A 23,685-nucleotide genomic window follows, 5' to 3' on the forward strand; every position below is an offset into this window, starting at 1 on the left:
TTCCTTGATTTTGTCGAAAGCTTTTTGACAATCTTCAGTCCAACTTGTCGCAGCATCTTTCTTCAGCATTTTAAACATTGGCTCATAGATCACGATCGATTGTGCTATGAAGCGGCTGATGTAATTTAGACGCCTCAGGAAAATCATCACAACTTTCTTGCTTTTCGAAGGTGGCAAATCTTGGATAGCTTTGACCTTTGAAGGGTCTAGTTCGATCCCTCGGTGACTGACGATGAAACCTAGCAATTTTCCAGCAGGGGCTCCAAAGGCACACTTTGTAGGATTCATTTTCAGATTGTACCTCTCCTTAAATCTGCTATATGATTTGTGCTTCTTCTGGATTTGATGATGACGTCATCCACGTACACCTCTAGTTCTTTGTGAATCATGTCATGGAAAATAGTCATCATAGCTCTCATATAAGTGGCTTCAGCATTCTTCAGGCCGAACGACATCATTTTATAACAATACATCCCCCAGAGAGTGATAAAGGCTGTTTTCTTGGCATCTTCTTTGTCCATCCAGATATGACGGTATCCCGCGAAGCAATCTACAAAGGATTGGAGTTAATGCATGGCACAGTTGTCGATCAGTATGTGTATATTGGGTAACAAGAAATCATATTTGGGACTTGCTCTTCTTTAATCCCGATAGTCGACACATACTCTGACCTTCCCATCCTTTTTCATAACTAGCATGATGTTGGCCAGCCAGGTAGGATATTCGACCACTCTGAGAACCTTAGCTTTGATCTTCTTGGTGACTTCCTCTTTGATTTGCATACTAATATCCGGCTTGAACTTTTTGAGTTTCTGCTATACAGGCGGACACATCAGATTGGTAGGTAGTTTATGAGCCACTATAGATGTGCTAAAACCGGTCATATCATCATAAGACCATGCAAAGATATCTTCATATTCTTTTAGGATACGGGTGTACTCCTCTTTCTTGGATGGTGACAGGTGAATGTTTATGCAAGTTTCTTTGACTATTTCAGAATCTCCCAAATTGACTATCTCAGTTTCGTCCAAATTGGACTTAGGCTTGTTCTCAAAATTTGACACTTCTCTAACAATTTCCTCAGGTATTATATCTTCTTCTTCTTCTATTTCCTCTGAATCACTATCCTTATGTTGCGTTGTCTCATTACATGTTAGAGTCTTCATTTCATCATGATAAGTAATAATAATGATGTAGAGAGAAAATGTAAAGGATAATAATATATACTAAAATAGCAATGCATTAAATAAATCGTGGAGACATTAAAACAAGTACGGCTCGATGACTCGAGCAATTATTTTGAATCAAAATACGTCTAATACAAAATACTGAAAATGTCTTAATTGCTGAAAATTTCTTTTAAAAATAGATCATGCTAATTGCCAGGCTACCCGGGAACTCAACGGGCCCTGGATGGTGTAGCAGTCCAGTTCCTGAGAACAGCTCCTTTTCCCACGGTGTGAATTGTAAGGTCTTCCTCCTCCTCCTCCTCCTCCTCCTCCTCCTCCTCCTCAACTATTGCATTGCAGTCCATGCCTTCATCGTCCAGAAATAGATTCCTTAGGCTAGCTAAAGCCTCATCTTCTTCAGATTCCCATATCACGTCAGCCTGTTGAAATGTCTGTGCAGATGCGGTATTGGCCGTTCAAGTGGGTAATAAGGACCACGCCATGGTGGCAACCAACTCTGATACTCGTGCCAGGTGTATTCATATCCAAGCCCAAAAGTTGTGTCGTGACGCTTTAATTGTATTGGTTTGGTAATCCTTTGGAGATTCTTGCCGAGACCCTTTTCGGGTTCATATCTTGTCCATGACAATATGCTTTCAATCTTATTACTACGCCATTTGTTTTTCTCAATTGCATTGACGCGCTCGATGCGATGGTACGTTTCTCCACCCAACTTCCTTCTATTCTCGACAACCGGAATAGTTTGATTGGTGTAAATGGGATTACTTCCGTCCCCGTGGAAAATCTTCTTGATGGTTCAATTCAAACTTCACAACCTGATGAAGAGTGGAGGCCACGACCCCAATAGCATGTATCCAAGGTCATCCCAACACCAAATTGTATGTGGCGGATATGTCCAATTCTTGAAATTTAATGTTAAACCATGTCGAGCCCATCTCCAAACATAGGTTGATCTCCCCAATTGTAGCCCTTTGGGAACCATCGAATGTTTTTACGTTCATAGTCCCTGCTCGTATTTCATGCAAACCTTTTACCCAACCTCTTCAAAGTAGTCAATGGACAAATGTTGAGACTCGAACCCCCATCTATCAGAACTCTGGCAATGAAGTTATCCTCAAACTGTACCGTGATATGCAGTGCTCTGTTATGACTCAGTCCTTCGGGTGGCAATTCGTCTTCGTGAAAAGTGATCTTGTGGCTTTCCAATACTTTCCCTACCATATTAGCCATTTCTCCACTAGTGATATTATTGGGTACATAGTCTTCGTTCAACGCTTTTATCAACGTGTTCTTATACGCCTCAATATTCTGCAGTATTGATAGAATGGATATCTGAGCTGGGGTTTCGTTCAGATGATCAACCACAAAATACTCTCTTGCTTGCTCCTTTCCCCAAAGATCATCCAGGCCAGTTTCAATGATAGGCTGCTTGGGAGCAGCTTCTTTACTTGTTCCTCCCAAATGCTCAGTCGTGTAAACCTAACCAGTCCTAGTCATGCCTTGTGCTGCACCGTTTCTTCCATTCTCCCCTTTCCTTTCCTTCTCGCCTCTGCAGCATAGTCCCAGGGTATAGCTTTAGAGTGATAAGAGTGGTTAGGTACTACCGTCACAGTGAAGGGTGTGGTTACTTCCACCTCAAATGGGGTTGTTGCGATTGAGGGCGTTATTGCTTTAACCTCAAACGGAGTTGGCGTGGCCATTTCAATCTCAATCGGTAATTGAATCTGCACTATAATAGGTGTGAGAGTGACAAGAGGTATTTTAGGTTCATCCCCATCACGAATGAGTCCAATTGATCCTTCCGGATCCTATTTTTCATTAGTTTCGATCACATTTACCCCCTCGCCCCTGTGATCTGGGAGAGGATTATTGCGGACATTAGGTGCGACCACTTTTGCCTGTATAACCTTGGTGTCAATCAATGTCTGTATCTTATCCTTCAAAGTGCGACATTAATCGATAGTATGATCCTTCATGACCGAGTGGTAGGCACGTGTCTTGTTTAGGTTAACCCACTGGGAAGAGTTTTCCATAGCAACAGTAAGAGTTGGAGTGACATAACTGCTAGCCTTCAACCTCTCATACAATTGGTCGATGGGTTCAGCAATAGGAGTGTATTGTGTGGGTGGTCTACGGTCGAAATTTGGTTTAGGTTTTTTATAGTTTTGGCGGGCTGGTGGTGGTGAGTGGTAATTTTTAGGTTGAGTGTTATAAATATAGTAGGTGGCAGCAGGTTGTTGGTATCTGGGAGGTGAAGGCTGATATGTGGGTGGTGGGGTTTGGTATGTGAGGGGAGACTTCGAACCTTGGGCTACCATTACTGCACCAACTTCTTTCTTCTTAGAGATACTTCCCAATTGCAAGGATTTGTTTGTAGCTTGGAGTGCCTCAAAATTTGTCACCATTCCGCTTTTAATTTCTTACTCTATTCTTTCTCCCAGTTTGATGATATCAGAGAACTTACGGTTTTCAATGACCATCAACCTTTCATAGTATTGTGGATCTTGACCTCTGACGAAGAACGTATCCATCTGTTCTTCTTCCATTGCTGGTCTTACTTTTGCAGCTTCTGATCTCCATCGAGTAGCATACTCGCAGAAAGTTTCTATAGGCTTCTTCTTAAGATTCTGAATATAAAAGACGTCTGGCACATTTTCTGTATTGAACCTGTACCGATCCATAAAATCCGACGCCATGCTTACCCAGTTAACCCATTTCTTTGGGTATTGATTGATGTACCAGGACAGGGCGTCTCCGTGAGGCTCCTCATGAACAGCTTCATGCGGATTCTTTTATCTTTACCAACACCTACGAGCATGTCGCAATATGTATGTACTCAAGTGTACCTTTGGATCACCTGTCCCGTCGAACATTTCGAACTTAGGAGGTTTGTAACCCTCTGGTAGTTCTACGCCCGGCTAAATACACAAATCTTCATAGTTCAAACCTTCAAGGCCTTTACCGCCTTCAATACATTGGACTCAACTAGTAAGTTTCTTGAGCTCTTCTGCCATGTTCTTGATGAGCAGGTCCTTCTCGGTGGATTCAGGTATGTATGGGGTTTGATGTGGAGTGTGGGGTAAGGTTTCCACGTATATATGGTTACTTTGATGAACTCCGGGTATTTGGGTGTAGTGGTGGCCGTTGGTTGAGTTTTGGGGATCAGGGGTAGATTGTGGTGCATTTTGAGGAGTGTGGTAGGTGGTAGGTGGTAGTTTATGGATACTGAGTCGAGTGGTGGTGATGTTGTGGAGGGGTAGGTACTCGTGGAGGATTAGGATTCTGAGGAGGTGTGGCAAACTGATGAGGTGCGGGAGGATTTTTTTTGGTTTTGTGTGTTCTGGGGAAGTGCAGGGTTTTGGGTGTTTTGTTGGTTGACGTCGGGGACATTCAGGGTAAGTGAAAGGTTTGCCAAGTTCTGATCCTGCTCAAGTTCCCCTTGTAGCTCCAGTATCTTTTGTTCCAACCATAAAACCAAGTCATTTTGTGCCGGAGTACTCTGACCATCCGAAGTCTCGACATTCTCTACATGCGTAGCATTGTCTTTCCTGATACCACTCGCATCATCCATTCTGGCTTTTCCCTTGCTTTTAGGATCACTTGGAGGAGGAGGAGATGGAGGACCTCTGGATCTGGTGTGATATGCTGATGTTGCCAGTATGCACGAACCAACCTTAGGGGATGGGAATACACAAATAAAGAAAAGAAGAAAACAAAATGGTAAACAAGTCAGTGAGGAGTATTAAAAGGATGTGTGCGGTATTTAAACACATATTGCGGAATTATCAATTCGCGTCCTAATTTGGGGACCTCATTATGCCTGAGGTAGGCCTAAGCGACATATAGATTTGGAGAAAACGATGCCAATAACTGCGTCATTTCATTAATATGATAAATAAACCAAATCTCTATTAAAAACGACAATAATGATAAAGAGTCACTAATGGCATTTGCCTTATTACAACCAAAGTCTAAACGAGTCTAGAAAGCAAGTAAAACATAATTCCTAATCTATTTGGTCCCAGAGGGACCTTCTCGATGCTTGGCCTTCTTTGCTCCATCGATCAGGTTCCCCGGGTCGCGCATGTCCAACAGTAGATATGCCCTTGCTAAGAGCCCTCCTTCATTGCCATCCATGTTTTTATAGCCTGCAACCCTATTTCTCATCTTTCCTTCAAGCTCCATCAACCCTTGCTCCAAATATTCTAACCATTCTATTGACTTAGTAGCGATTTCTCTCCACTCGTTGATTGCTTCCATATCCGCTTTATGTTGTTCCAAACACCTGGCTTCAGACTCGAAAACCCTCTTGCGCAACATCTTATAATTGACTTGTGCTTCAGTAGTGTCGTCTATAACCCTATTTTTCAAATTAATCCCTGGCTTGACATCCCCCGCTATATCATCTACCAACTATGATGGATAGAAATGCACATGGCCGGCATGATACCGATCTGGCTTGATGGTATCTTTCTCCGCAATGATCTTTTGATGCCACATGTGTTGTGCCTCGAACTTAAATGGAATGGCGTTCCCCTGGAAGTCTACTTTGTATTGAACCATTTTTTAAACTCGTGGTATAACCTGTTTTCTCCCAGCTTGCCTCATAACTCTGATAGGAGCATAAGGATAGATCCCCCTCAATCTGATTAGCACTAGATGAGGAGTATCTCTCGACCTGATGATGAATTCACTAGTAGGGAACCACTCGAACATCAAATGTACCTTGTCATCAGTCAGATTTCTGAAGAAGTGTGCCCAGCTCACAGCGTTTTCCGGTTGCACAAGCCTATTTGGGATAAAAGTCATTCTCTTTGGATGGTGATAGGCTATGTGGTCATTCCATGGTCGTCGCGGAAATTCTTGACGGTATTATCCCCTTTGAAGGAGTTCCAACAACCATACTTCCAGTAGCAGATTGTAACCCTCGAAATGCCTATACCCTTTTTTGCAGCGGTCTAAAGCCCGATACATATCAACCAAAATCATAGGGACAATAGTGTAAGTCTGCCTCTCAATCCCCTCCATTAAAGCCTTAGTGACCATAGCTAGGCGAGTGTGGATCCTTTCTCCTTGTATTAGAAATACCAACATCCCTAGAAAATAGACAATGAATACAAAAACTCGGCGGTGAGTACAACCCAGAGAAGTGATGGCAAACTCATCATGGTAAAGGCGGTATGACTTGTTGTGTCCATAACGCTCATAGAGGAAATCGAACGGTATGTAAGACTTCTTCCAACAGACTAAATCATCATTCTTCCCGAAACCAATCATTTTCAAGAAACCTCGAGGAGTGCAATTTTCCAGTACCAACAAACCAGGCTATCCCATGGGAGCCAAGCGAAACCTCCTATTCTTCTAAAAGGGGAGTCATTTATATGTTACCAAAATGAAAAATGGCTCTCTTCTCATCCCAAAAGATAGTGGTGGCCTCGATTAACGCATTGTTTGACTGAATGTCTAACATAGAGGGTAAATTCCGAAGGACTCTTTTCACATGGTTTTTGTCACTTGGTGCAAGAATTTCCCACTAATCCAGCAACAAAGGTGGGATATTTCGAACCATGCCGAACCTGGGGACTTTTTGCCTCATTTATGCAAAACAAATAAAGTTAGCCCTTGCCCCCTCTAGATTTGGCTATTTACACGTTAATGATCAACATATTGGCAAGTTTTCTCCAAATAATGCATACATCATGATTGTGTCCATTGGGATTATGGAAATCCCGACGAACTTTAGACAAGGCTTGACTTAGCGAGCTATTACGCGGACTGCATTCTAACCCATACTAGGTTTTGGACATGATACATGCACAGCTAATATTAGAGTGGGGGTTTCTAGAAGAGTCCAGATCGGTACCCTCAAGCGGACAACTTGAGAGGGAAAGGCACAGAACCTTCGACTGCACCGCTTATCGACTAGTTTTACTGCAAATAAGCCTTTCCACATTAAAAGGGTGATTAAGGAAGAGCACGGACACTCATCAAGTGCCGCTATGGTATTAATTGCGCAAGAATGGAATACAATGTGGAGCATGCTATATGCAAAGATAACACGTTAATTTTTTTTTTGGATGATGAAAGCAGTAAATGCAGTATTGAATGAAATGTAAAGACAAAGAAAGAAAAACAAAGAAGAAGTTAGTTCGCGCAAGTGAAAATTGTAATAAAGTAGATAAGGGAGTGAGGGTAGGGAGAAACATGATGTAGCAATCCATAAAAATGTCTAAAGGAATGTGCATGTTATGACCAAATTAAGCAGGGATTTGCATGCGAATTCAAATAAAGGGAAAACGGGAAAAGGGTATACATGTAGCAAATAAAAGGAAAACGGGAATGGGATATTCATGTAACAGCAAAGATAATAAAGACACGCTTATTAGAGAAGACTAATTCATAAAGATCAAGCTCGCTTATGGTAAGAGCCTAAAAATCCCCAGTAGAGTCGCCATGTTGTCGTGCACCTTTTTCTCGGGAAATTGGGTTTCGACACGTGAAAACTCTTTTAAGGAAGGGTATTAAAAGAGAGAGTCGCCACCTAACGAGTTTAAGGTGCGTTAGGGCACCTATTTGCAAATAACTTAGGCTTAACCAGTTTGCCTCACCAAAGATCGGGTAAGGGCTTGAAATTACCTCGAAGAGAAGGTGTTAGGCATTCTTCGAGGTCCACAACTGCGGGTCCCGGCCGAACTCAAATTATATGAATTAGTCTATGTGATAAAAGGAAAGACAACAAGGAGTTTGGGAATTTCATTATTAAACACAAATAATTGATTTAAAGACAAGATGGGGGTCCTAATTTTTATAGCCTAAAGGATCACCCCGTGCAACATAAATAATACTTCGTAACTCCCTCAAGATGGGTTGTTACTCATATTATTCAGCGGGCACAGACTATTATCTCCTGCTATCCGATTACTATCTTTAAGTTGTTACCTAAAGCACACTAGTTGATTCTAAACTGTGCCTTATGCGTGCACTACCCGTCCCATCCCTATAGTCCAGGAGGCGTTTGGACGTCTATCTTGGGTGGTTCTAGACTTGACTTAGGTTTCTCAAAAGGAGAAAACTAGGCGACATACAAAATAAGTTGGACATTCATGTATAAACAAATAAGGGCTCAAGTTAGCCTCCCACTTAGGCAACAAATGCATACAAACAAGCTAGGCAGAGACGAATTAAAGTCATTTAATCCTATAGACATGATTTCTATGTTTCTGGATTTTGAACACGCAAACAGTTTCATGTGCAAAGATATTTTTAATACGATATCTAAGTGACCACATAGTTGCCTACTGATTATAGGTTGTAAGCGGTTCAACCTATAGGCATGATATCTAGGTTATTTATGCAGTAATTGGCAGGGGCAACTACAGGAGAATATTCAGAATTGCTTAGTTTGATCCTATAGGCATGCTTTCTAATAGTGGCAATGACACAGTGTTGAAAGTTCAACATTAGCACTTAAAGGAAGTGGGAAGGATAATTAATAATTAAGACTGATTTTGGATCCTATAGGCATGTTTATTAAGTGAACAACAACATGTTAAACAATTACCCCTATAGGCATGATTTCTAAATTGCCGATTAGGTAGCATGTGAATTAACAGAATCCTATAACGCATATTGAGGCATTGGTCATTTAATTTCCAATAGGCATGATATCTAACATGTAGAAGCAGAATAGATTAGACGGATTAAACCCCTATGGCAGGTTATCTAACACGCAGTAACAAAATAAATTTGAGCAAAGTAAAAGCCCTATATGCAGGATTTCTACACATTTCAATGCAAATACTAAGATAAACCCCCTTCTCCCAATATTACTAATACCCCCCAATGGTTATTACAATATTATTACATGCCCAATGAATAAATTATAGAGTAAAAATAGCTATAGTGAGCCCACAACATGCTCAAAGTATACCCAGCCTGGCTAGGCCTTCATTCTCATACCCATACAGTTTACAACAGCCCAGAAATCATATCTTCATTTATAGAAAGCAGCCAGAAACCAGTTGATTCAGCCAGGAAGTAAAAGACAGTGTTGAACAATTAGGAAGGTGGCAAAGAACCATGACCTTAGTGTGTTAGAGTTCCCAAGGGCTTCAAGAACTCAGTGCAGTGCTCACACTAGAGAGATCAATGATGGAGCCTAGGTAGCCTTGGCTTTCAGCCGGCTAAGAGTAAGGAGTTCAGAATAACATAAGTGAAAGGGAATGGACCAAGGTTGAGAGACAGCAATTGAGGGATACCTAGACATGACTAAATTGAGCATATAGAGCAGATAATCGAACATGTCACATGATTTAAAAAAATAAGCTTAGTAAAGACTTAGAAGCAGGTTCAACACTTAGCACATAGACAGTCACATATTGACAGAGTTAGGAAAATAACCAGTTTGTAGGATTGACAAACATCATCAAGCATAGATATATAATACCAAATAAGTGAAAACCTAAAGGTCCAAATTATGCTAAGTATATGCTCCCAGTGTCATAAGATAGCCATGTTAACCTCACATCAGGCAGCAGGACAGTATTTAGACATAGTAGGGAAGCACAAATTATGACAACTACTGGTGAATCAAGTGAGCCAAAACATGTTGAGGAGTATATTAACTGAGAACTAGTCATGGTTAATAGAACAAGATCTTGGCACAGAATTAAAAACATAGTACCAATGCAAGATTGCCATTATAGAAATTCAGAACAGAAAAGGAAGATAAACTCATATCATATAGTAAGTGTAAGCATTCAAGTCTGACCTAATAGACCAATTAACTAAAGGAAGTCCAAATTATGCAGATGGAGCATTTTGAAATAACAGAATGGACAACCTTAAGCAGAATTAAACACCAAAGAGATTCTAACAAGTGCAAAGGTCACATACAGCAGTAGTTCACAACACATTGGCTAAACGAAATTATGAGAATCTTGACTACTCGAATTAGGCTTAGGCCTATTTCAAACTAGCAACATTATGAAGTCAACTGTTAAAAAGACCTAAAACTGAGGTAAAGCAAATAGAATTGCAAAGAGTAACCAAGCAACACATTAAGCTATGAGCTTCAGAAGTGAAGAACATATGGAAGTTGCAGATACATAGGAACGAAATTGCAAAGGTTCAGTAACTCATCAGTTAAGCGAAAAGCAAGAAAGAACAAAGTCCACAGTAGCAAGAACCTAAAATTTTTGGCCTTGGCTTTCAGCTGGCGAAGAACCAGAATGTAGAACAAGAGTATTAGAGAACAAAGAGTAGTAACTTCAATTTTTTGGTAAATCTCTTAACGATTCAAGTCTGTGTAAAGGGAATGAGGGGAAGTGTTTATATAGTAAGGGAAATTAAACAAGTAAACAGGGAAACACTGTAAAATCAAACGTAAATAAGGAAGCAGTATCATGCAGAATAAATAAAATCAGATTTAGAAAAAAATAGGTAAACACTAGTTTTAGGGAAAACAAATATCAATGGAATATACATAAACACAGTAGCATATGATGAATATAGACCCAAATGACAATAAAAAATCAGATAATCGAACTAATTTTGGTCCGATCTAAAGGGATCTGAAAACCATAGTTTAGGTCAAGTAAGAATCCACAAAAGATACAAAAATATTCGTACTTACAAAGAGCAAATGATGAACATAGAGAGAATAATCAGAAAAGTCAAGGATTTGAACCGATTTTGGTTCGGTTCTTACAAGATGTGTTTGCCATGTTTAGGCAAGCAGTATAGGGAAGGACCCAGTACCAGGGAGAGATCATATATGGCAAGAAACAGCCATGGAATCCCATGTCAGGTGGGATTAGCAGAGTGATTTGGGGGGGAAGACGGCTAGGGTTTGAGAGATGGGAGATGAGAGGATTCAAGGGCGGCGGACGGTGAGAAATGATTTAGGGTTAGGGGGTTTGGGTATAATTAAAAGGGAGGGTGTAATGTGTGTTGTTGATCTCAGAGATCAACGACCATGATTTAAAAGGGTTTTTGGGTCGGGTGGTTTAAATGGGTCGTGAACGTGTATTAGATAGGGTCGTTTGGTCTTGGGCCAGGGGTAATTGGCCTAATTTGGGTCCGAATTTAGTTTTAAGAATAGGCTATTATTTGAATAGCCAAAATTCAGCAAAAATAATTTATAAAAATGCTTAATAAATAATAAAAAATGTTATTTATGCAATAAAATGATTAACAATAATAATTTAGCATTATAAAAATATAAAATACTACAAATAGAATATAGATAAAAAGCAATTATATGTGAATATAGGCTATTACTTCAAAATTAGGTAAATAGCTTAAAAAATGCAAACATAATTATACGAAATAAAGTAAAAATATTATGAAACATATATAAGGATGCAAAATAGTAATTTGGATGATTAAGTCATCACAAAATAATTTTAAGGAATGATTAATAATTATTCAAGTAATTTAAAGTTCTAAAAATTAGGGAAAATTATAGAAAATGCCTGTATAGGTTTATAAACTAAATGATGATGCAAATATACTATTTTGAAATTGTATATATAAAATTTAAAAATATCGGGGAAAACTTGGGTATCAACAACAACGCTCATACTAAGCAGCCCTAATCAATGATACGAGATGTGGCAATACACGATAACAAAGACTCAGATGTGATATGAAAGGATGAATATGACTGAGTACATAACTGCAATTTAATCAATAAGTCAACAGCAAGAACGACCAGTATGGGTCCCAACTGTACCAGCATATAGCCTAAACATGATTCCTAGCATGAATCACAGCTCAAATGTTCTAACACATAGATTACAGCTAGAATGTTTAGATAAAATGGCTATGCAGCCCCAGGGTAATGACTAAATCACAATTTCTACGGTACACGCCCACGCACCCATCACTTAGCATGTGCGTAGCCTCAATATCTATCGCATTGTACGTAATTCGAGGTTTCATACCCTCAGAACCAAGTTTAGAAGTGTTACCTCAAACCGCGCAAATCACTACTCCAACACGCCCTTTCCTCGCGTAATGGCCACCGAATGCCTCTAATTTAGCCACAAACAATTCGATACAGCCAATGCGGGCTAAAGGAATCAATTCCCCAAGAAGATACCAAGCTCTTAATCAAAAGTCAAAAAGTCAACTCAAAAATTGGCCCCCGGGTCCACGTCTCCGAATCGGTTAAAAATTACAAAATCCGAATACTCATTCGACCCCGAGTCCACCCATACCAAAATTACTCAAATCCGATACCCAAATCTCGATCAAAACCTCAAAATTCAGCCTAAGAGCTTTCCTCCATTTTTTTTCCAATGTTCTACCCCAAATTACTAATTTAATGATGAAATCAAAGACATAAACATGGAAATTAATCAAAACTAGGTATGAATCACTTACCCTAATCACCCACTTGAAAATCTCTCCATGAATCGCCTCCCACCGAGCTCGAAAAACCCAATTTTTGTTATGAACTCAAACCCTCATTTTTCAAATATGTAAATCTCCCAGGTATCCCTCCTTTGCGATCGCGGAATGCCTTGCAATCGCGAGGCACAACTCACCTGCCCCAGAATTTCAAGCCTACGCGAATGCGCCTTCGCACCTGCGATCGCGGACCACTGCCTCCTAAGACCTACGCGATTGGGTCCTTCCTCACGCGCCGAAAAGAACAAATGCGTGAATGTAACGACCCGGCCGGCCGTTTTGAGAGTAATAACCCTGTTCCCTCATTTCCTGCCTCTTTTGAGTTCTACAGCTGGATTACGGCTTACCGGGTTAGTTGGTTCGGGTTCAGAGTTATTTCGGAGTGAATTGAGACACTTAGTCTCTTAATTGAAAGTTTAAGTTGGAAAAGTTGACCGAACGTTGAATATGTGTAAACAACCTCGGCTTTGAATTTTGATGGTTCCGTTAGCTCCGTTAGGTGATTTTGGATGTCGGAGCGCATCCGAAATGTGATTTGGAAGTCTGTAGTAGAATTAGGCTTGAATTGGCAAATTTTGGAATTTTGGTGAATTTGACCGACAGTGGAAATTTTGATATCTTGGTCGAATTTGATTTCCGATAATTGGAGTAGGTTTGTGGTATCATTTATGACTTGTGTTGCAAATTTGAGGTCAATCGGACGTAGTTTGATAGGTTTCGGCGTTGTTTGTAGAATAATTTAAAGTTCATTAGGCTTGAATCCGTGTGTAAGTTGTATTTTTGGTGTTGCTGGAGGTGATTCGAGGATTCGACTAAGTTCGTATGATATTATGGGATGTGTTGGTATGTTTGGTTGAGGCCCGAGGGCCTCGGGTGAGTTTCGGGTGGTTAACTGTCACGACCCTAAAACCGACCCGGTCGTGATGGCGCCTATCGTGAAACTAGGCCAGCCGACACAACTCCCGAATTTAACCCTGTAATCAATAACAATCATTTTTAAGCCTTTAATTAATCAGATATCTCATAACGCAAGTCAAATGAACAGTGCGGAATAAATACACCAGCCTGACATCGGGGTGTCACAAGTCACGAGCATCTACTAAGGTTTGAATACAATTAAGAGTCTAAAAATGTACTAAATACAGTCTAAGGAAGACAAGAGGGAGAAAAGCAGTGCTGCGAACGTCGGGCAGCTACCTTGCTAACTCCAATGACTCTGCCACTGAGCAATCAACACCCACTACTAGGTTCAGAAATACCTGAATCTGCACACAAGATGCAGGGAGTAATGTGAGTACACCAACTCAGTAAGTAATAAAAGTAAATGAAAGCTGAGCAGTAAGAAAACACGTAAGCCATGTCATAACGCTACAGCAAATACAGTACATTTCCAAAACAGTACAGAAATCATTTATTTCGTAAATCAAACTCAGTTTCAGAAAAGAAATAAAACCATTTCCTTTTTAAAACATCTTCCAATAGTTTCAAACGAGTGATAAAAACAGTGAGTAGAAATGATAGAAACGTAAACAGCCCCTCGGGCAAAACATGTACCATAAGCCACCCCTTGGGCATAATATCAACAGAACCAGCCCCTCGAGCTACCTCACAATCACTCGTAAATCAGCCCCTCGAGCATAACATGAATCAAGAACCGCCCCCCGAGCAACATGGATCAAGAACAGCCCCTCGGGCTTCAATATGAAACAACAACAGCCCCTCGGGCTACAACACATCACTCACACTGGGTACCCGCGCTCACTGGAGGTGTACAGACTCCGGGAGGGGCCCCTTACATTCCAAGCACAATAAAAAGCCATCTCGTGGCATAATCAAACAGGCTCTCAGCCTCATATCAGTCACAAGCCACCTCGTGGCATAATAAATCAGGCCCTCGGCCTCTCATATATCACAAATCAGTACCACATGCTGTGGCGCGCAGCCCGATCCCATGATATCCTCACAACACAGGCCCTTGGCCTCACTCAGTCAGATCTCACTCAAGTCCCTCGGGCTGACAGTAAAACAAGTACTCGGCTCAAATTCATTTATTAAATCAAAAGGAGTGAAAAAAACCGAGTTATGAAAACAGTAAGAACATAGCATGACTGAGTGTAAACATTAAACCAAAACAGTGAGGAAAAACAGTAGTAAAAACCCCTAAGGGTCCAAACAATTGGCACAAGGCCCAGACACGGCATTTAGCCCCAAACACAATAATATTTTCCAAAATATTACAATATCAAATAGTTTTCAAGTAAAATACGCGAATTAATAGTCATACGGGATGGACCAAGTCACAATCCCCAACAGTGCACGACCCCACGCTCGTCATCTAGCGCATGCGTCACCTCGAGGTAGCACAACGATGTGAAATCCGGGGTTTCATACCCTCAGGACTGTATTTACAATCATCACTTACATCAATCTGGTCCAAACTCTAGCTCGCGATGCCTTTGCCTCTCGAATCGGCCTCCGAATACTCCAAATCTATCCAAAACAGATTTATACCATCAAAATATGCTAAGTGAACAAAGCCCACTCGAAAATAACCAATTTACATCAAGATTTCCGAAATTAACCAAACCCGACCCCCGGGCCCACGTCTCGGAATCATATAAAAATCACAAAACTAGAATCCTTACACTCTCACGAGTTCATACATATCAAATACATCAAAATCGGACAACAAACGTCCCCTCAAATACCTAGATTTAGGTCTCCAATTTCTAAGCCCTAACTTCCAATTTGCTACTGATTTTCCCATATAATTCGAGCTTACAACCTTAAAAATCATCATAAAAACGAGTTTAGGGACCAACGACCTTACCTCTAAGAAACCATCTTGAATTCCCCCTTCAATTAGCTCTCCAAAGCTTTCTCCCGAATGAGATATGGTGAAAAACCACTCAAAATCGTGAAGAACCAAATATATATATCCTGCTCCAGCTAAACCGCTTATACGGTAAAAAATCTCACACCTGCGGACCCGCAACTGCGATCCCATGTGCGCTTCTGCGAAAATCACTTGAGTGCCCCAGACCGCACCTGCGATCGAACTCCCACACCTGCGTTATCGCAGGTGCGCGCAACCTTCCGCATTTGTGGTTCCAGCGCCTCTTGCCCATTTCTGCATTTGAGACCCTAATTGCGCTTCTGTAGGCCCGCACCTATGGTTCCCAAGCCGCAGGTGCGGTTATGACAGCAATAGAAACACTTCAGCTGCCAAACCCAACTCAAAATCTTCCGTCAACCATCTGAAATCACCCCGAGGCCCCCGGGACCTCAACCAAAAGCACAAACAAGTCATATACCACTCTCCACACTTATACCAATCTTCAAAACACCTCGAAAAACATCGAATCAACCAAATCATATCGGATTCAAGCCTAAGGTTCCAAAAACTTCTGAATTCCGCTTTCGATCAAGTCTACCACACCTCGTCCAAATGACCTGAAATTTTGCACACACATCACATTTGACACAACGAACCTAGTGCAACTTCCAGAACTCCATTCCGACCCATATATCAAAATCTCACCTATCAACCGGAAAACGCAAAAATTTCAATTTCGCCAATTCAAGCCTAAACCTTCCACGGACCTCCAAAATACATTCCGATCACGCTCCTATGTCCCATATCACCTAACGGAGCTAACCAAATCATAAAAATTCCAATCCGAGATCATATGCTAACAAGTCAAAACTTGGTCAAACCTTTCAAATTTTATGCTTCAAACTGAGAACTGTCCTTCCAAAACCATTCCGATTACCCTGAAAAACAAAACCGACGATTTACATAAGTCATATTACATAACACGGGGTTAGCCATGCCCGAGAACTGGCGAGCGAAGTGCAAAAGCTCAAAACGACCGGTCGGGTCGTTATATCCTCCCCCACTTAAACATATGCCCGTCCTCGAACGTGCCCAGAGTTGTTCCGAAACCCATCAAATCGCTGTCTAACCCTACCGTGCACATACCCGGGGGTGATCCCACGTCACCCTATCTCATATAGGTCCAATAACACAATGTAACTGAAATTTCACAATCCAACCTAGTCCATAAACCTTAGAACCACATTTCCACTTCTGAAATCATCCACAAGATCAGAATCTCACCTCTATACTCTGAATAAGCCTGAACAAGCTATAACAAGCCATACCTGCAACCTCAGATGCAATTACATGATATACCACATAGCTCAAACTCTCGTAGCGATGACTTCTGATAAGAGTCGTTGCTCAGAACAACCGAATATCGATAATAAACCTCTTATCAAATAAAGCCTCATTCCAACACTTCCGTGTACTGCCAATGATTAATGAAATACGTAATAAGTCATAACCATTCCTCAGATCAAACATTTGTGAAGCCACTTCTCCTTTGGCAAGGAACATAGCAAATTTCTGAGCCGAACATCGATATTATCCTTCCAACATGCTGAAACCGAATCCATTTGTATTCATTCTGGATCCCAACGATCTCATCTAATCCAACACAACTACTCTAGTGAAATGACACATCAATACAATCTAAAGCCACAACTCGTGCAATCCGCGCACCAATAAAAAACAATCCGAACATACTCAAATCATGAAAATGACTCAAATGAGAGAGCTGTATTGCAAGCTCTCCAGTACCACCACACACAGTGCTGAGAACCCGTCACACATCGTAGAAACTTAACACACGAATCCAACCCGAAGGGTCATTCCTCCACTTAACGTCGCAGCAATGCGCAGTCCTACCCAAACACTGGTCTGCATTATATACCTCGAGCCACCCTGCTCCAAATCTATAACCATTCGGAATTCAACATCAAGGACCCAGAGTGCATTACCATAACCACGGAGAAGTGAATGACATATCACCGCACAACCCGAAAGAACATAATCAGTACGCAATCAATCATGCAACCCTCTAATATCCGTCTCACTCAAATTCTGCTATAAAGCCCAAATGGAACCGCACCGTATGTGCATACAACCAACAAACCAGAACTCACCGCAACACGGAAACATAACTCATAGATCACCCCAGAACACTAACAAGCTCAAAAACAATTGATTCAGCACATCACACAGGGCTAGCCATTGTTGACACCCAATTTTTCCCTATATATTATTAATATAAAAAATAGCTTCAACATGATATACATATATGCACATATGCATATATGCAAGTGCTTCATTACTTTTCCTTAATTTTAAAAGATTTTTAAATCTATTCATTCTCTTATTTTTATCCATAAAATTCAGTAATTGTTTCCAAAATTATCATTTTTTGGTGATTCCCGTATTGCACTTTTATATCTATACCAAATATAGCCAAGGGAATTTTTGCATATTTTTACAAATTTATTTAGTATTTTTAAAGGTAAATTGCATATAATTACAATATTAGCCTCTTTTAAGATTTAATTGCCTTTATGTTCACGAAATTAGGTCTGGTATTTTTAAATAATTAATTATGTGTTATAAATCATTTTAGTGCCTTTAATTTATTTGCAGAAATTATTTTATTTTTTTATATAAATCAAATAGGAAAAATTGGCTATTTAGATGTTAGCCCCATTTTATTTCAATTATAGCCTGATTTTGAACCCCAATTTGAAGCCCAATTACTCCGACCCAATTGCAAACTGAACCGACCCAAACCCTATTCTATTAAACCGCCCCACTTACCCGTCCAATCCAGGCCGTTGATCAAAATGATCAACGGCCATCAGACCCCCTTGCCTTAATTAATCCCAAACGACCCCCTAAACCCTATCATTCCTCACAACACGCCGCCTCTGAATCCCCCTCCTCTCTCAACTCCTCTCTACACCACCCTCAAACCCTAGTCGCCGCCACCCAAATCCACCCTAATCCTCTTCGATTCTCACCTAACCCATGGACTCCCATGGCTGTTGAAGGGTGTACCAGTCTCCTATGGCTCCTGGTTGTTTGTTTTCATGATTCCATGGAAAAATCTCAAAGAGGTCTGGTCCAGTCCTTGCTCGACTTCGATCTCTGGTTCTTTTCCGGCCATCTATGGTTGTTCAAGTCAGATCCTTGACTTTTCCAACTAGATCGGTACGTTTTAAAGCCTTTCTCACTTTCTCTGGGCTCTTCGAAACCCTAGCTTTAAGAGCTTTTCAATTTTTCCTTCAGATCTATCTTAGATCTGTGCTTGTTATGATCTTCTTAGTGTTTTCTCAAAGGTTCTCCGATTTTCTTTCAAAATAACTCTTCATTTTCAAATTAGGGTTTCCTAAACTTTTCTTCGATTTTCAGTGTATTTTTATGATTTTACTATGTTTGTCCATGTTTGTTGCTACCTGTTTCATAGTGCTAAAAGCCCTAAGTGTTTTGTCTCTACCTGGGTTTCTGAAATCCTCTTGGTTTATTTTATATGCATGTTTGGTTCGATTAAGTTCTTTGTGTTTGAACCTTTTGTCTTGTTTGACTTATCTGATTCTGAGTTCACTACAGGAAAATAGGTCTTTAGTGATGGGAAATTCGGTCGTGAAAACTCCAAATCCGGTCGTTATCAGTCAACTACGATGGGATAAAAACCGGACGTCGCCAGTCGTTAGTGCCTCCGTTGTTAAAGGTAAACGACCGGATTTTGATCCCGTCGTAAAAACTCTTTTAACGATGGCAAGAAATCCAGTCGTTATACCAAGATTAGCGAGGGGATTTTTCTATCATTATATGTCATCCCAGTCGTTAAAAACTTCAGTAACAATAACTAATTTTCAGTCATTGTTAGTGTTTGGCGACCGGAATTCCATTCGTTAATTGTATATACTTTCAATGACATACTTTTTAAAAATCAAATTTTTCCTTTGCTAATGTGAAAATTTAAGTAATAAATACATCACACACATTCGAAATCATACAAAGAATGAAGTCAATATTGACATAAAACATCTTTTTTAATTATAGAGAACTAATAAAAGTAGCAATAATATTACATCCAAATTGCATGATCCTTGTTTTCAATTCCTTAAAGAAAACAAAAAATTAAAGAGAAAGTAAAATAGTAGTTTGTACAGATGACGACTACAACTCCTAATAAAACGATATAGATTTCCCTTGTTCTTCAACAATTCTAGCTGCTTCAACTTGCTCGAAACTATCTTTATGGAAGATTCTTCAAACTTCAGGCCCTTTATCTGTTAAAAAAGGTTCATATTAGTTGAGTAAGAAAACAAGATTTAAGATTGGTAAGTTGCTACCACACAGTAAAATGTAAAACCACGAAGCGAATAGCATCTCAAAATACTATGAACAATCAGTGCTTCTCACAACTACATCACTAACTCCAACATTAAACGTATCATGAACAACAACAACAACAACAACAACCCAGTAAAATCCCACAAGTGAGGTCTGGGGAGGGTAGAGCGTACGCAGACCTTACCCCTACCCGGAAGGGTAGAGAGTGTAGGTTAATGGAGGCAATTTACCCTTCTTCCACACAATATGATAAAATACTCAAAGGACTGAAGTGTGTGTAAACTCTTTTTTGATACATGTGCAGAACAGCAATCCGGGTCCGGCGAGGAGGCAAGGAAGATGCCCTCTTACTCCTGAAGAAGTTGGCTTGATTCTAAGATCACATGGATATGGGAAAGAAGTTCATATTTACGTAGCATCTGGTGAAGTATATGGAGGTGAAGAGACGTTGGCTCCATTAAAGGCCATGTTTCCAAACTTCTACTCCAAGGACACTATTGCCAGCAAGGAAGAGTTGGAACCATTTTCTGCATTTTCTTCTAGAATGGCTGCTCTTGACTTCATAGTTTGTGATGAAAGTGATGTATTTGTCACCAATAACAATGGAAACATGGCAAAAATTTTGGCAGGACGAAGGTATTCTGCTTCCCTTTCGGGTATTTCAGTTTGTTTTGGAAATTTTATTTAGATTCTGGCTAATATATCTTCTTTTTGATACAGGAGATATTTTGGTCATAAGCCTACCATTAGACCAAATGCTAAGAAACTATATCGTGTGTTCTTAAATAGAAATAACATGGCACTTGAAGGATATTATAGAAGAAATCAAGAATTATACTAAGCCGGTTCACTGCACAATCCAACACTGCTTTAGAGAAGAAAATCAGGAGTGGATGCGTTGACTAAGTGGAGTATTAATAAGCTAGATCATGTATTTTTGCCCTGTAATGATCTCCCTCAAAATATCAAAGGCCCTTATCGGATAGACAACATGCAGGTAGTCACTTTTGGACATAAGCATAGAGTAAGAGTTGATAAATCTCAATGTCTATATCTCAGAATAAGAGTTGCTGGAGCTTAGAAAAGGAGGAAAAGCACAATGGTTAGTAGCTTCACAGCATGATGACATTGTATATATATGCTTCTATTGTGGCTAGCCAATGATTTGAAAGTTCTAACACGGCACATAAAAGCCAAAAGGAAGAAATAATAAGACTTAATTTAACTATAACAACAACTGCTACAACTACTTGTACAGCTCAATCCCAACCCAGTTGTGCGTGGTCATATGAATCCTCAATATTATTTTATGAAAACTACTAAGACAAATTCAACTATCACAACAACAACTGCTATCACCACCCATCAATCCCGGACTAGTTTGAATGGCTATATGAAACCTCAAATATCGCTTATGTTCTGTTCCTCTTGGGAGGTATTAGGTAGCTGTCACGAACACCACCGTCATAAAAAAATTAATTCTATTTATACTCAATAAAAGTACAATATTTCTATATCTGCTAGTGCTCTAAACAAACTAAAAACTCCTGGTAGACACCAGTCCTGGTGTAAAGTTTACCAACTTGACTAAGACCCTTTTAACTATAAATCAAAACAATTAAAAACAAAAAGTCTCAATTTGCAGCAAGCTAAAAAATGCAACCGGAGAGTGTAAAGAGCAGAAGAATCAATAAAGCTCACAGCATGATGACATTGTATACATATGCTTCTATTGCGAGTACCAGGTTATATCTTAATCATTGTTGCTTATTATGGATGAAGTCTATTCATACGTCAAACTTTCCTTTTTCTTTCAACTAAAGAAGATTTTATTGATGAGAGGGAATCCTCGTGAAGAAGGAATTAAAAATGTGCATAGAGATTGATGTCCTGAGTTCAACAGTATGCAGGGCAGAACTATTTTTTCCTACATATGCAAGAGCTATCTGTGCAAGCAACGGAAAACAGATCTGGACTTCAAACCTCAATAATGTTATACGTTCAAATAATGAATCTGAGATGCACATATCTAATTGGATTTCAATATTAGAGTAACTGTACGTATGTCAAGGCCAGTACTTTATTTAACTAACAACAAAAGAATTCACTAAATTTATTTAAGGATATTCATCAGGTCATAGTTGGTAGAAAGCTTACGAACCTGTTAAATATTAATTTCAGCTTGTACTTTGTTGACTTGAAGATGGTGCTGATGAAGGTTGATCACCCAGTAAGCTTATAATATGTGCATACTTAGAATCTATGTCGTCCATCGTATTTCTAGTGATTCTTTTGCTTTTTTTAGTTGCATTCAGCTTGGCATCTAGTGATTCTTTTTCTTTTCGAGTTGCATTCAGCTCAGCCAGTATTGCAGCCTTTGAGGAGCTGCCCCATTTCAACTCCTTAGTGGTTATACCACCCCCTAATCCAACCACGTGACTCTTGTTTTGAGGTCTGAAGCATCTTTCTACTACCTCGATATTCGTAAGAGATGGCTCAGATTGTACCAGTTCTTCTATCTCAGCCTATAAAATACAAGAAAAATTAAAATAACAAAATACATCAAAATGAAATGAAGGATGTAAAATGAAGTTCATCAATAAGCATACATATTTTTTACTAGCTTCGGGTTCTACAAGCGTGTCATTTTTCTTGCGAGTCTCAAAGAAGATAGTCGCCATGTTCGGTGGATTACCGCCTTTGCCTCCCTTCACAATTAAATAAACAAGTCAAACAAAGACAAGTTTTTTTATTTATAGGATTGCATTGTGCACTTACCAGTTCGTAAATAATTTCTCTAATCGGCTTGCTACCCGTGCGATGAGGCATTCTCAACTTAGACCTATTGATTGAGTTTCTAATACTTGTTTCCTATATTAAGAACAAACCATTGAAATCATGAACTGTTACTTATAATAATAAGAAGTTAAAAGTAGTTATGAATTCTTACCTTAAATTTTTCACTTAAAAAATATTTCCTTGACCAACCATTCTCAATCACTCTTGTCTACCAGTGCTTCATGCAACGGCTTAAACTTCACATACCTGTGCAATGATCATCTCCAATTGGTCCATAACTTTCTCATATGATTTAACACATGATCTCTTTGATGATTCATGTCATCACTAATTTTTTCTCTAGTCCATTATACTGCTGTTGATGTACATTCTTTGAAGATGCTCCCCTTTCAGACTTCCGAAATTTTGATGGATTCATGTCAACCTAAAATAAGATAAAAGTATGGAGTAACTGTTAGCTGAGAAAGATAAAAAATCATTAAGACCGGTAATAAAACTATTTATCCACAAGAAATTTTCCATGCCAATATAACTAATAAAAGAATTAACTGAAAGAATGTACATCACTATGATGGGGGCTGCAAATGATGGCAAGGACCTCCATGTTTCTGTTACAATGCATTCCATTGAGGTATGCGATTAATATTTTCTTAATACAAATTTCTGATGCTGTCGTCGTCTATCTTTCTAAATCATCAAAACTTTATAAATTGATTTAGTCATGATATAGTACTTTCTAAGGTAGTGCATCCTGGTACAGCTTTGGATTCTTCTAATCTCAATTTGTTAGTTGATTCACTTTAAAAGAAAATATAGTGAAAGGATTCTTCAAATCTCAATTTTAGTAGTTGAATATCACTTCAAAGGTAAAAAAAAGACAATGAAAGGTTGCAGAAACATCAGCTCTGAGATAGGGTAGAAACATCAGCTCAGAGAAAAGCAAACGCTCCGATCAGTTTCACACCCAGCTTGGCCTCTCTGCTGTTGAGACAGAGGACTCAAAATTTGTGCAGGAGTTGGGGAGGAGGATCAGAGATGCAGAGAAGGGTGCTC

At 39.7% G+C, this 23,685-nt stretch overlaps 1 protein-coding gene across 1 annotated transcript; it reads right to left on the reverse strand.

Moving 5' to 3' along the window:
• Positions 22,011-22,908, reverse strand: LOC109220441. The gene is made up of 4 exons (XM_019384915.1): positions 22,879-22,908; positions 22,612-22,704; positions 22,443-22,541; positions 22,011-22,358 (listed from the first exon to the last, which is right to left on the reverse strand). Exons 1-4 carry the CDS (start codon positions 22,906-22,908, stop codon positions 22,011-22,013), a joined length of 570 nt encoding a protein of 189 aa, XP_019240460.1.

Source organism: Nicotiana attenuata, chromosome 2 (genome assembly GCF_001879085.1).
Source record: "Nicotiana attenuata strain UT chromosome 2, NIATTr2, whole genome shotgun sequence".
Taxonomy (NCBI): Eukaryota; Viridiplantae; Streptophyta; class Magnoliopsida; order Solanales; family Solanaceae; genus Nicotiana; species Nicotiana attenuata.

Coding starts and splice junctions, on each gene's coding strand:
- LOC109220441 (XM_019384915.1), bottom strand. CDS start 22,908: ATGGACCAATTGGAGATGATCATTGCACAG. Junction 22,705..22,878: donor TGGAGATGATCATTGCACAG/GTATGTGAAGTT, acceptor TTCTTAATATAG/GAAACAAGTATTAGAAACTC. Junction 22,542..22,611: donor GAGAAATTATTTACGAACTG/GTAAGTGCACAA, acceptor TTAATTGTGAAG/GGAGGCAAAGGCGGTAATCC.